Source organism: Tarenaya hassleriana, unplaced genomic scaffold (genome assembly GCF_000463585.1).
Source record: "Tarenaya hassleriana unplaced genomic scaffold, ASM46358v1 Cleome16, whole genome shotgun sequence".
NCBI lineage: Eukaryota > Viridiplantae > Streptophyta > Magnoliopsida > Brassicales > Cleomaceae > Tarenaya > Tarenaya hassleriana.
Genome location: NW_010965019.1, coordinates 1,475,991 through 1,489,598, shown reverse-complemented (window position 1 = coordinate 1,489,598; position 13,608 = coordinate 1,475,991). Strand labels below are relative to the sequence as shown.

At 37.6% G+C, this 13,608-nt stretch overlaps 2 protein-coding genes and 1 pseudogene across 4 annotated transcripts in view; 1 reads left to right on the top strand and 2 right to left on the bottom strand.

Moving 5' to 3' along the window:
- Window positions 1–1,424: 1,424 nt before the first annotated feature.
- On the bottom strand, window positions 1,425–3,817 carry LOC104809443 (annotated as a pseudogene).
- Window positions 3,818–5,409: 1,592 nt separating this feature from the next.
- Window positions 5,410–11,520, top strand: LOC104809441 (SNARE-interacting protein KEULE-like). Of its 2 annotated transcripts, XM_010535445.2 has the most exons (20): window positions 5,410–5,570; window positions 6,781–6,839; window positions 6,954–7,035; window positions 7,136–7,214; window positions 7,318–7,368; window positions 7,459–7,555; window positions 7,687–7,719; window positions 7,936–8,253; window positions 8,398–8,481; window positions 8,573–8,671; window positions 8,752–8,828; window positions 9,077–9,173; window positions 9,448–9,573; window positions 9,668–9,763; window positions 9,850–9,969; window positions 10,048–10,122; window positions 10,333–10,532; window positions 10,749–10,839; window positions 11,011–11,100; window positions 11,204–11,520. In XM_010535445.2, the coding sequence occupies exons 1-20, from the start codon at window positions 5,498–5,500 to the stop codon at window positions 11,255–11,257; spliced, it is 2,001 nt and encodes a 666-aa protein (XP_010533747.1). In that variant the 5' UTR covers window positions 5,410–5,497; the 3' UTR covers window positions 11,258–11,520. The 2 variants fall into 2 exon arrangements, with proteins under 2 accessions (XP_010533747.1, XP_019057659.1); XM_019202114.1 differs by lacking the exon at window positions 6,781–6,839 and having other exon boundaries at window positions 5,494–5,570.
- A 15-nt stretch (window positions 11,521–11,535) lies between these two features.
- Window positions 11,536–13,608, bottom strand: part of LOC104809442 (deoxyribodipyrimidine photo-lyase) — a 2,883-nt gene continuing 810 nt past the window's right edge. The window contains exons 2-9 of one of the 2 annotated variants that reach the window (XM_010535446.2): window positions 13,167–13,510; window positions 12,847–13,087; window positions 12,586–12,743; window positions 12,462–12,498; window positions 12,254–12,312; window positions 12,088–12,169; window positions 11,923–11,994; window positions 11,536–11,805 (exon numbers count right to left, since the gene is read on the bottom strand). In XM_010535446.2, coding sequence (XP_010533748.1) covers window positions 11,635–11,805; window positions 11,923–11,994; window positions 12,088–12,169; window positions 12,254–12,312; window positions 12,462–12,498; window positions 12,586–12,743; window positions 12,847–13,087; window positions 13,167–13,510 — 1,164 coding nt within the window. In that variant the 3' untranslated portion in view covers window positions 11,536–11,634. Of the gene's footprint in view, window positions 11,806–11,922; window positions 12,014–12,087; window positions 12,170–12,253; window positions 12,313–12,461; window positions 12,499–12,585; window positions 12,744–12,846; window positions 13,088–13,166; window positions 13,511–13,608 lie in introns of those variants that run through there. The other variant, XM_019202115.1, reaches the window with a different exon arrangement.

The window sequence follows — 13,608 nt, the reverse complement described above, 5'->3', positions numbered from 1 at the left end:
GGGCATATTTGAGAAGTGTACAAACCTGCATGGCAATATGGAGAACGTACACAAAAGCTAAATTGGAACGTGCATGTCAACATGGAAAGAAGAACATCAAAGTTGACAAAATAATTATCTTTATCAAGGATCAATCCAAGATTATGAAGAATATATTATGACATTTTCTCTACTGAAAAATGAAGCAAATCAATCAATATATATATATATATATACATATATATATTAACACATTTTTATTTTCTTTTCTGTTTTTGACAATATTACCATTTCTTGTACATGTATCCGTTAGCATAGTTACTCTTTTCTGCATTTTACATATTATATATATAATAAACTATTTTGATGTACATTAGAACTAAGAGAAATAAAGTGATCTTTTTGATACATCATACATGATCTCCTATCTTCCTTTTATCTTCTTCGAGTTCTCAATCTGATTTTTTTGTGTACTTGATATAAAGTACAAGAATATTTTTAGGAATCTTCAGTTCAGTCCAATTGTCGTGCCAGAAGTGTGTTGCCTTTCCATCATGCCGTTGGATTTTGATGAAGGATCTTGTCTTGTCTTTGACCCCAAGTAGTTTCCGAAGATTCTACGAGAAGTGTGTAGCTGGTTTCGTGTCCGAGAAGCCCTTGGATTTGAAGATGTTATTACACTTTTTATGTGTTTTCCGTACTCTAAATCCAATTTAACCCAAACCCGGAAATCGAAATAACCAAACGGAACTAGTTTTCAATAGCGTAATACTATACAAAGTCAAACCGAATGAAATCATAAACCAAGGAACCGAAAATGATTCTGCACACTTACACTTGATCATCGGTACCGTCTTAACGGACAACGACAATCTTACAATATGGTTTAAACTTCTGGTTAGAACAATTTCACCGAACGTAAACTGATTTTAAACTTCCGTGACACTAAACTCGATGTACAGGTTGATCTTTTTGAATATATATATATGTATACAAGCCTTTATAAAAAAAATATATATTTATCAGTAACCATATAAATATATAGATCTAATTATCTCCATATAACTATGTATTTTCAGAACATACATATATATATATACACTTTATCTTTATCTTTATGTTCTATATGTTTTAGAATTTGCACTTAGATCTACGCATATACTACACTTAAATCTCTTGATGCCTCTTTCTTTTCAATCATAAATAATGAATTAGAGTTGTCACATGGAAAAGCAAATATATCTATATATTTATATATATAGATATTGATTACATATTTGAAATGATATATACAACGTTGATCTGATTATTATTAAGATTGATGAGTATTTGTTAAAAAAAATCTAACACAGCAATTTATATCTGCTTTATTGGCGGAGTTACAAAAATAAATCTTGATTTTGAAAATGAGAAACTCAATATAAAGTTCTATACGAGAAACAATATCAAAATAATAAAACATAAGATTCTACTGTTAATTTATCATTGTAATATTTCTTTGTTCATTCTCTTACAGACGCATTCTGTAACTGTTAACTCGTCCCACTTCAAAGTGAACCAAAACTCACAACAGAAGGGGATCTCCTTCATCACTTGATGCTAACTTTCCCTTGTCAATTTTTGTGATTAGATTTACCAGAAAGAAGCTCAACAAGGTCACGACAACTTTCTCGAAAGGTTCTTCAAACCGCTTCCTACACACTTCATTATCACCGTCCCGGTCGATGGATCGGTTTCTATCCCAAACTTAACCCCCAAAAAGTCCCTTATGTTCCTCAATGTCTCGGCAAATGTCTCAAATTCATGTCGAGACAATGTCCCCACACGAACCTTCGATACATCTTGCGGGCATAGTGCACACAGTATAAACAACAGACCCTGTCACAAAAACCGAGTTTCAGGATCAGAGTTTAACAAAATCACCTGAGCGAAGGGGATTGCAAATCAATGTCATCCACAAGTATGGGAAGAGAATTTGCCGAAAGGGCCGCTCACCCGGTGTGTTGAATCGATAACTCCGCCTTTTTCAATCTCCCGAAGAAGACAGGACGCTATTTCCTCACCTGTGTACTCTGCAGGCACTCTCTCTTTCTTCTCTTCTTCGAGTTCACCCGTTTCATCTACTCTTCCACAAGAGACCGCGGTATCGGCAGAGATGTAACACCCTGAAGTGGTTTCTGCTACAACTGATATCCCATAACCGGGGGATCTGCAATATGGGTTAATGATTTCGTAAGCCGGTCAGCGAGAAGTCTAGTGGTGTTTTAGGACGCATCGTTTCCAAAAATGTAAGCCTTACTTTCCAGCCTGTGGACCAGTTTTGTGATCAGAGAAGATGTGAACATCAGGAAGAAGGTTGTTAAAGATTCCACGAGCTGCGTATCTCATAGAATGTTCAAAGTCGGTGGAAACTTTTGTGGAGAAAGTCACACCTCGTATCCTCTTAACCATTCCTTCATCCATCCACTGGACTGCCTGAGGGGAGGAAAAGAAAATGCATAAGATGTCTGATACACAGGAAAACGTAGATGAATGTCATAAAAAATGCTCGACACATTCAGCTCACAGTTAGACTCTGAACGTTGGGGACTGTTAAGACAACTTCTCCACCCCCTTCCGGTGCTACCCCACGAGCTTCTATCTTTAAGAGCAGCAGGAACTCCAAAACGCTTTAATATGTGTAACGTGGTCGAACGAAATGTATCGATGCTTGGGTCCCTTGAATCATTTGTAATCCCTGTATAACAAAAATCATCTTGCTTGACCATAATATTCTGCACGCCCTAAGCCGTGAATCTACTTTGTTTACTCAACAGGAGCTCAGAATTCCTAAAATTTCATGAATTGAAGATTTAATATCTATAAACTGCAGTTCACTTCCAAAGTAAAGACAAACCCAAGTGCAGGTTTTGCTCATCACACCTAAAAACACTGCCTTCCTCCTCTGGGTCTATCCTGACTCTAGATTTTAACATGTTCAAGCCCAAAGTAAACTATTGATGATGATAGACACATGAGAAATAACTCACCTTTGAGCCTTATCGAAAGGGATTTCTTTCCAAAGAGCCCCAACACAAGCAATGGCTCCAAAAAATAGCCGATAGATCGATTCAGCCCACAGTTATGAACCAAGTTCTTCCCTCCCATTATAATCCCAGGCTTGTACTTTAGCTTGGTTCCTGTAAGAGATATTGCAACACTTTAACTCCAGAAGTAAATTAACGCTCAAACGAAGAGGATCGAATATGAAGCCTAGGCCTGGATATCTTCTGCTTTTAAAACAATCAACATGCGAACTATCAATCAAATAAACTGAATGTTACAACACTTCAATGTTGGAGATCTAAAGTTCTAAACTCCAACTACATTGGTCGAATACAAGCACATTCGGCATATCGAAGTTCCACCAGAATTATCTCCAACACTCTAAAATCCATAGGTCAAGCCTCGGTCGAGCAATTCAAATTCCATGAAGAAAACAAAATTTCAATAAACACTAAACTTTGAAAATCCAACCAATCCCTGGCTCTAAGTAAAACGAGAACGCGCAGAAGCTAGCGATTTTGTCTTCTATCCGACAGAAAATTAAAAAACAAAGAAAAGAAGCATAAGAAGCTGCAAGCGAGCTTACCAGTTTCATTAATCTCGACGACGCAGTCATCGGAAACAGTCTCGAAGAGACGAAGAAGAGAAATCTCGTGTGGACGGAGACCAGGAATCATATCATCGGCACGAATCTCTTCGATGATTATCGGAGTCGAAGAAAGCGTCGCCAGAAGCAGCCTCTGCCTCATACTCTGGCTTCCCTTCAACCGCATATACGTCGTCTTCCCCATTCTCTCTCCTAATCGCCTTTTGTTCTCGTCTCGGCCTCTCTGAAGGGGTAAACTTCATCACTACCCCTTTTGCGTAGCACGTATATATTTGATACACCCCAAAAACATAACCAATTATCAAAAAAACAATATTAGCCTTAAAAAAAAAATTAGAAAAGTCTATTGATATAAACTTCGATCACGTGACAAACAAAAGACCCCTAATAAGAATAATAATAATAACAATAAATTAAAAAATAAAAAAAATACTATTTTTTATAATAATTTTAAAATTAAAAATTATAAAAAAAGATATTGTGATAGAAATCGAAAAGTATAGTCTAAATATTAAGTGTCATGGATAGAATAGAAGAAGCTATAGTCTCATGGTTGATATCTTTGGAACTAGGGGTGGGTACGGATCGGATATCCGAGATTTTTGAGATATCCGTATACGTATCCGATCTGCACAAATATTTGATTTTGGTATTCGTATCCGATCCGTAATTTTCGGATATCCGCAACTTCGGATATTCGTTAAAATCACGGATATTTGCGGATATCCGTATCCGACCTAAAATATTATAAAATTTTAAATTTAAATTAAATAACAAATTCAAACGTAAATAAAATATATAATCTATTTAAGATAAATAATATTCACAAATTTAAAATTCATAATTTAAACATTGTAAATCAACTCAAATACAAATATAATTATAATCTATCACATACAAATATATTCAAAATTCAAAATTCAAAACATTCAACATAATAAATCTTAATATTTAAAAATTAAAATTATAAACCTCAATATATATAAAATTTTTCTTGAATCACCCTAAAAACACATATAAATATTAAGCATTTTAAATCTCCATACCAAATTATTCTTAATTATTCTTATATTTAATAATATTATTACAAAATATGGATCAGATCGGATATGTCGGATAATTCAATTTTAATATCCGTATCCGATCTGTATCCGACAAATATCTCCAAATAAATATCCGTATCCGATCCGTAAACTCCGAATATCTGAATTTTCGGTTCGGATGCGAATCGAATAACGGATCGGTTCGGATTTTTCGAATATTTTGCCCACCCCTACTTGGAACGTTGTTTTGGAATTGACTACAGATTCCTAGTATGCGGTCATATCGATCTAGGGTTTGGTTTCTAGGTTTCAAATAGCGGAAGAAACTCTAGACCTAACCAAACGTCACATTTAACCAATCATGCAAAACCCGGAAAAACGTGTGTATCACCGAAAAAATTAATATTTATCTCGTTCTCGATGAATCTTGAAGCAAATCTCGATCTGAGACATCTTCTTAGGAAAATTCAAGCAGCCGCGACGCGAACGCCGGGGTAAATCGGTCATTTACCGGTTCAACGTGTGATCAAACTTCAAGCGACCAAGTCCGACATCAAAACGCGATTTCCCGGTTCAAATCGCCCGGTTCGGGTCAACACGTCACAACTCATCATCACCCGACGCCACATTATATATAATTGGAACATATTAATCAATTTATTTGTGTAATTATTGGATAATTAACTCAAGAAAATTAACATTTCCGCGTTTTTCTTCTTCATCTATATATACACTTTGATCAGTTCACGATCTGTGATCTCTCTGTTGCTCCCTGTCTCCGGTCGATCCATTGATCGGGAATTGTCTGGAGATCTGAGCAGCCATGTCGTACTCCGACTCCGACTCCTCGTCTCAGGGTGTCGAATACAAGAATTTCCGACAGATTACACGTGATCGTGAGTTCTCTCTCTCTCTCTCTCGCGGGGTGTTCGTGGTTTATCTATTTGGACCCTCGTTGATTCGAATTGACTTGTCATTTCTGGATTCCCGCGATCTGTTGCTGATTCCGAGGTCGGCGAAGTAGAGGTTTACTTTAGCGTGTCTTTCGGTTCGGTTTGATTCTGGATATTAGGCGAAGTAGTAACTTCTGGATTGAGGTTTCTAGGGTTGTAATTGACGTGCGTTGTGAGTATATGTGAATTCAAGTGCTGTTAGACTAGGTGATGTTTTGACTTGCGACATTTTCCTGATGGATTGCTGGGAAAATCTGTTGCTGGCTTCTGTGATTTGGGCTCAGAAGTTTAAATTGAGAAGTGAGAGGAGGTTTTCGAACCAGGATGATGGTGGATGGTGTTCTGTCTGTGAAAGGTTTATGGTAGGGATGTCTATACATGTGGGAATCATAGCGAAAATGTGGATATGCTTAGGAGTTAGTCGCACGGCTTCCTGAATGACTTGTTCTATATATGATGGAGAAGTTGATGACCGATGAGAGCTAGAAAGTCGGTAGATTTGATCAAATGCAGACTATAGAATACACGTTTTGGAACTTGACAAAAAAGATAGCATATTGGGGGAGGAACTGGGAACCCCTAAAATGGTCTTGACTGGGTTGCATAAATATTGAAAATTGAGCAATTTGGCCCTTGATATTTTCCAAAATTTTATATGCAAGTGGTATGAAAGTGTCTGAGATAGTGCAAGCATAGTGTTTCAGGGGAACAAGATGGTTTGCATACTTGTGATTTTTTTGAATCCTAAATGGTGATAGCGTCCTCAAACTTTTTCTATTTAAGACAGAGACCTTTATATTGGAATGATACTATGATTCCCCTGACGGCTGATGGATGTCTTGTTTGTTGGAAGTTGACTTGATATTATATCCTCATCAAGATAGCACCTTGGTGTTGTAGTCCTGATAAAGTGATATGCATACAGTCCCAAAATGTTTGAGAAAAAGTTCAAACTAAGATTTGATAGTGTTTACCCTGAAGAGTTTGGACTGCATAGGTCATGTTATACAACATCGGATTGTCTAGAACTCCTTGAGGCATTGACTTTCATGTTTGTTCCAGGATCTTAAGCTTTTTTTTTTCTGGATTTTCATGAGACTTCATCCATTTTCTATTCAAAATGATTTCTTATTCTGTAATTTCTTTTATCCAGGACTGTTATATGAGATGCTTAGGTCTGCCAAAACAGCGAGCTCGAAATCCACCTGGAAAGTATGACTTATGTGTGATCTTGAACTGGCTGCATATACTTTTTCTTGTCAGTAGTTTGGAGTCTCTTGCGTTCTCAGTCTTATCTTGCTTGGCATTTCAATTTATGATGTGCAGGTACTTATCATGGACAAGCTTACTGTCAAGATAATGTCATATGCCTGCAAAATGGCCGATATCACTCAAGAAGGCGTTTCATGTGAGAATGATGTACACTTTTCTAAAGCTTAAAATATAAATGTTTGTCAGCTTTGGAAATTGGAATAGCTTTAATTGGGATCAATTATTTTTTTCTGCAGTGGTAGAAGACATATTTAGACGCCGACAGCCTTTACCTTCCATGGATGCCATATACTTCATCCAACCGACCAAAGAGAAGTAAGATATCTTCGCTGTACTGGTGTTTTATTTTGAGTTTGGTGTTCGAAACATATCATGTTAGTTTCTCTGGCTAAACATGTCATATTGTTGTTTTTATCAGTGTTATCATGTTTTTGTCAGACATGTCGGGGAAATCACCTCTGTATAAGAAGTAAGGCAAAGATTTCCCTTTCATTAAGAAATGTGGACAACTATTTTTTTTCAAAATATTGATTTCCTTTTTCTCCTTGCACATGTGTAGGGCATTTGTTTTCTTCAGCTCACCTGTTTCTAGAGATCTGGTTGCTCATATTAAGAGAGATTCAAGTGTCTTACCTCGTATTGGAGCTTTGAGAGAGGTTTATCTCTCTGAATTAATATTTACTCTTGACTGATGACTGGCTTACCTCAGATCAGTTATGTTAATCTCTATTACAAAGTTGTAATAATACCCTATTGCTAACTACTAATTTTTGTTGTCATCTTGCAGATGAATTTGGAGTATTTTGCCATTGATGGCCAGGTATCATTTTTTGGTTTGATACTATTAAGGATTTTGATATTCGAAATTATGAATGAAAACTCTTCTTTCTTCTTGAGCACTCTAAGAATACTGATTTGCCCCGACAACATTGGGTCTGAATTGCAATGTTATGTTACCTGCATTGGCTAGTGGATGTTTTGATGTGTGAAAGGTGAGGGGTTCTAAGGAATATGCAATAACAGAAACCTTTTACAGGGGTTTGTCACCGATAATGAGAGAGCTTTGGAGGAACTTTTTGGTGATGAGGAAACTACTCGAAAAGGCGATGCATGCTTGAACATGATGGCTAGTCGAATTGCTACGGTCTTTGCCTCATTGCGGGAATTTCCATCAGTACGTTACAGAGCGGCAAAGTCACTTGATGCATCGACAATGACAACTTTCCGTGATTTAATTCCTACGAAACTGGCAGCTGGCATCTGGAATTGTCTGGCAAAATATAAACAAACAATTGAAAATTTCCCTCAGACTGAGACGTGTGAGTTGCTCATCCTTGACAGATCTATAGACCAGGTATAGAGCTGTTTTGGCAGTTGCTGAATCTTTCTTTTCTTTTTATCAGCAAACACTATGTCCTCCACATAGTTATCAAATTCATAGTCGCTATATCTGAATTGGGTATATGTTTAAAGATGTTTGTTTGTTTTCTATTCCTAGATTGCACCTGTCATACATGAGTGGACTTATGATGCCATGTGCCATGATTTACTGAATATGGAAGGAAACAAGTATGTACATGAGGTAAGTACTACTCTGAGCTCTATAAGTGCTTATGACTTGACTTGTGCCTCTTGTCCTGGATACTCCATTTAAGTGTTCTTTTAGTTTTTAGATTCCAAGCAAGTCAGACGGACAACAGGAGAAGAAAGATGTGCTTTTAGAGGATCATGATCCTATTTGGCTTGAGCTTCGCCATGCACATGTAGCAGATGTGAGTCTGATACATAGACCTTTTATTTTTCTCCTTTGATAATGGTTAATGCAAGTTCCATTACCTGGGATTCTCAACAGGCTAGTGAAAGGTTGCATGACAAGATGACCAATTTTTTATCAAAAAACAAAGCTGCTCAGATTCAACATGGTATGAGGTGAGTGCTACCTTTCTCGGTAAAATCTTATTATATGCATTGATTGTGTGGAGTATATATTGCTACCTGATGTTTTCTTTAGTAGAGATCATTTATAGATGGTATTAAAGTTTCTTGTCAGATGTTGTCCTCCTGTAGATCATTTGATTGTTTGCTTTCCTTTGTTCTGCTGCTTGCCGATTGTGCAGGACATGCCTCTGTTATTCACATAATTATATTGTTCCCTTCTTTTTTGTTTTTGTGGGTAGAGATGCTGGGGAGCTTTCCACGAGGGATTTGCAAAAGATGGTCCAAGCATTGCCACAGTATAGTGAACAAATCGACAAGCTCTCTCTCCATGTGGAGGTTAGTTTCATAATTATGTGATCTACACTAGTTGTGTGTGCACCCATAATTGTCAATTTCCGCGCTGCCATGTTTATATCCTCGATCCTTCCTTATCTCCATCATTAGGTAAAATTTTGAACATATTTACTAATTGAAATATGCATTGTCTGCTTTGTATATCATGGGAGATGGTGTTGGTGGAAACTTATTTTTTATACCTCCAAAGTATATTGTTTCTGTTGCTTTTTCTTTGATCTTCAAATTCTTTCAATTTTCTTTCTTGTTGGTACAGATTGCAAGAAAACTGAACAACATAATAAGAGAGCAGGGGCTTCGGGAACTTGGACAGCTAGAACAGGACCTTGTTTTTGGTGATGCTGGGACGAAGGACATAATCAAATATTTGAGTACAAATGAGGTCTATATCTAGTTTATGGTGGTTGATTTAGGTTTTTTTTTCCCATGAAAATATTCCGCTGTTGAACTTTAAATGCATCAAACTTCTTGTGCAGGATGCAAGCCGGGAAAATAAGTTGCGTCTGTTAATGATTCTGGCATCAATTTACCCTGAGAAATTTGAGGGTGAAAAGGGTCAAAATCTGATGAAGGTACTTGGATTATCATTAACTCTAATGCATCTTTTTTTTCTGGCCTTGTTCACTCAACCAAATGTTTTATTTGATTTTGTTTCTAGTTGGCAAAACTATCAGCCGATGACATGACCGCTGTAAATAATATGAGATTGCTTGGTTCAGCCATGGACACCAAAAAGAACCCCACAGGAGCTTTCACTCTGAAGTTTGATCTTCACAAGGTAAATCCACTTCCCAAAATTTTGATATGTATCTCGAAATCTGTATACTCTCCTCACAGTCTCTGATAATATTTGCAGAAGAAAAGAGCTGCCAGGAAAGAGCGCCAAGAAGAAGAAACGTGGCAACTGTCTCGTTTTTACCCCATGATCGAGGTATTGTAGTATTCATGTTAGGCCCTTTGTGGGACATTTTCCAACAAGCATGGCAAGCAGGATATGTTTTCAGTCGAGATCTAGCTTTCTTCAGACGTTATGATCACCAACCAATTGTGATGTCCGGATGTCAAGAACTGCCGCTTTCAGCGTTTCAAAGAGTTCATGAATCGGGTGAGATATGACTGTTACCATCTTTTGGATTGACAGGAACTCGTTGAGAAACTTAACAAGGGAGAATTGCCGAAGGAGGATTATCCATGCATGAACGACCCAAGCCCGAGCTTCCACGGAACAACATCTCATTCATCATCAGGAAGTAACCACACAGGTCAAGCTGCTCAGTCCATGAGATCGAAACGGACACCCACATGGGCTAAGCCTCGGAGTTCAGATGACGGATATTCAAGGTAATCTTATGTCTAAGCAAATGATGGTATTTTCACAAGTCTTAAGCTTTCTCCAAGTATGCTTTTTTTTTATAAATAAAGTTATTGAAGCTTTAAACGCTGCAACTGATGTATCCAATTGTTCATTGTATTATCTGCTTCTTTTTCAGAAATCATTTCAAAACGGTTAAAAACATAATTCTAATGTTTGTGTAATAATCTCTTCCCCTCGTGTAGTGATTCGGTGCTGAGACATGCATCAAGCGACTTCAAGAAGATGGGTCAACGTATATTTGTGTTCATCGTAGGTGGAGCCACCAGATCTGAGGTACGAAGCTTTTATTTAAGACAAAACTTATAGATGAAATCTTAAAAGTTCGGACAATAAATTGCGAGAATGTGATCCAAATCGCCAATCTTAGTTAGGATCTTACTTGTTAGTTACAGTTATATACTTTTTGTAGCTAACATGAGGAAGTTTCTGGAATATTGGTTTCAGCTAAGGGTCTGTCACAAGCTGACGGGGAAACTAAGGAGAGAAGTAGTTCTCGGGTCATCGAGCCTCGATGATCCACCGCAGTTCATAACGGTAAGTTTCTCGTATCGGAGTCGGATTCTTTGGACAAAGTTCATTCCAACTATCCGCTCAAGAGCTTTTTACTAATGGATTTTGTGTCGTTGTATTTGAACAGAAACTGAAGCTTCTGACAGCAAATGAGTTATCTCTAGACGATCTCCAAATCTGAAGCCTCTTCACTTCAATGTCTAAATTTGTAACAACAAAAAAACAGTTGAGAGAAGAAAAAAGGAGAAACAAAAAAGGCAACGGGGGATTAAAAGCAAACTGTACCTTAATTCTTTGGCTGGTAGGATAATGTAAAAGCTGCTTCACCTTCTGTAAAACGTTTCATCGGCTTTTGATGGAACAACCAATTCATAAACTCTCACAACAAAAAACAAAAACCCAATGTTGTTAATGTTTCTAAAGCCTTTAATGTTTATATATATATATTGGGTGATTTTCGTTAATGGCAATTTTTATGTTTTGCAAAAAAAATCGTTTTTTTTTAAATGGGGGTTAACATTGTGAAATTACTTAACAATTAAGACTTAAATAAGAAAATCAAATGGAATCCTCGGAGAGGTGTTCTTCAGCTTTCCTCTTCCTCTTCTTATTAGTCGATGAAACAAGACGTGTAACGTAAGAGATATATCCATTGACGTCGAATTTCCTCTTGCAGCCTGCATAGTTCATGTACCTTATCTTCCCAAACACCGGCCTCTCTTTCCATCCCTATGTCCCCAAACGCAAACGCAAAACGCCGATCGCGTATATGAATGAACGATGGAAACCAGAGGGCATAAAAAGGGATAGTGACTATTGGTTTCTAAAGCTGGAAATGTGACTGACCTGATCATGAACACCACATATCGACCACATGCAGCCTACGTATCCACCGGGGTCCCGACCGTCAATCTCATACTGCACGATACATACAGATCTAAACTGATCAAATGAGAAAAAAACACCGATCAAGAAGAGGTGTTAGAATGAATGAAATCCACAGAAGGAAACCTTGTCGTTTAGATAGATGGATATGGAGAGGGCTTCTTCAGGTCCCCTTGTCCACTCCAAAATCTTCTTCGCCCAGTACATCCTACACGTGTGTATATATATTGTAAGCAAGCTCTGCCATTGATAAATAAATGTTTCAGAGGAAGCTCCAAGATGGTTTACTCGCCTCATGAAACCGTGCATTTTCCCGTGATGAACCATCTCCAACTGTGAAGCATTCCATAGCTGCAAAACACACAAGAACTTTATGGTTAATCATCATATACGAAAGTGATACAGCAAATTAATCTACAAAATTAGATTCAAATGTATGTAAAAAAACCCAAATGTATAGGAAATTTTGAATAAAAACGATTTGAAATTTGCAGCCTTACTGGGTCTGCAGTCTGTCCTTTCTCTAACTGCTCCAACCTGCAATTTCAATACCCTTTACGTACAGAATTACAACAAAGTTTGTATATCGAAAGAAAACTGTGGACGAAGTGGCTGAAACATTACGAGTAAATGTGATCTCTCTTGTCTGAAGCATGGTCCATTAATGTCTTGCGTGCCCATTCCCAAGCTCCCTTCAAAGAATCGTAATGAGGCTGATAGTAGCAGAAATTGTCTGCCAGTTCTCTACGTACGATCAATTCTTCCAAGAATGAATCAACCGCCTTCAAAAAAGTAAACACGTATTAGTAGAAACTAGAGGAAGGAAAAGAAAAAAACTACACGAATATGCAAATTTTGTCGATATGATCAAAGATTAATATTAACCTGAGGGTATGTTTTCCTGACTTTTCGAGCCTCTAAGGCACAGCGCTGAGCTGAGATCTGCCCGAAATGCAGATACGGGGAAAGACAAGAGAGAGCTTTCGGTTTTAAAGGATTATTCCGATCAGTCGAGTAACTCTTCAACCTTTTCATCAAAAACCCATCTTGACCACCCATCAAAACTTCTCTAGCTCCATCTTCCCCAGGCTCACACCAATCGATTTCAGGAACTTCTGCACCTTTCCTATCATCAGATCATAATAAAAAAAAGGTTCAAATCCAAGCCTGGGAAATGGTATTAAGCAACTCAATCAGCATCTAACCTTACAACGTTATTGATGAGGCTATCCCAGTCGATTGCCTCATCCATAGACCAAGTCCACTCTTTGGTCGGTGGTTGAAGTTCAGGAAACTCAATGAGGTAATCAGGTAGTAGTTTGTTAATCCTACCTCGTAGTGTTCGAGCACTGTACTCTAATTTATCTGATGCAGCCCAAATGGGAACTACATTGTGGGCATCAACTTCGTGTATTGTTAACGAATCACTTGTTGTCTTGCCAATCTCGTCTTTGCATCGCCTAATCTCCCGTAAGGGAGAGAAATCAGTGACCAAGAGAGAAGCTCCACATTCATTGATGAAATTCGGGATCGTCACAGTTGCATCTCCCTGCACAATTGCATCCACAAATCTTTAAGAAAACATATCCTTCACCTAAAATCTCTTACTCATAGGCCAAGTGGACAACAAAGTGCCAATAAGCCCTA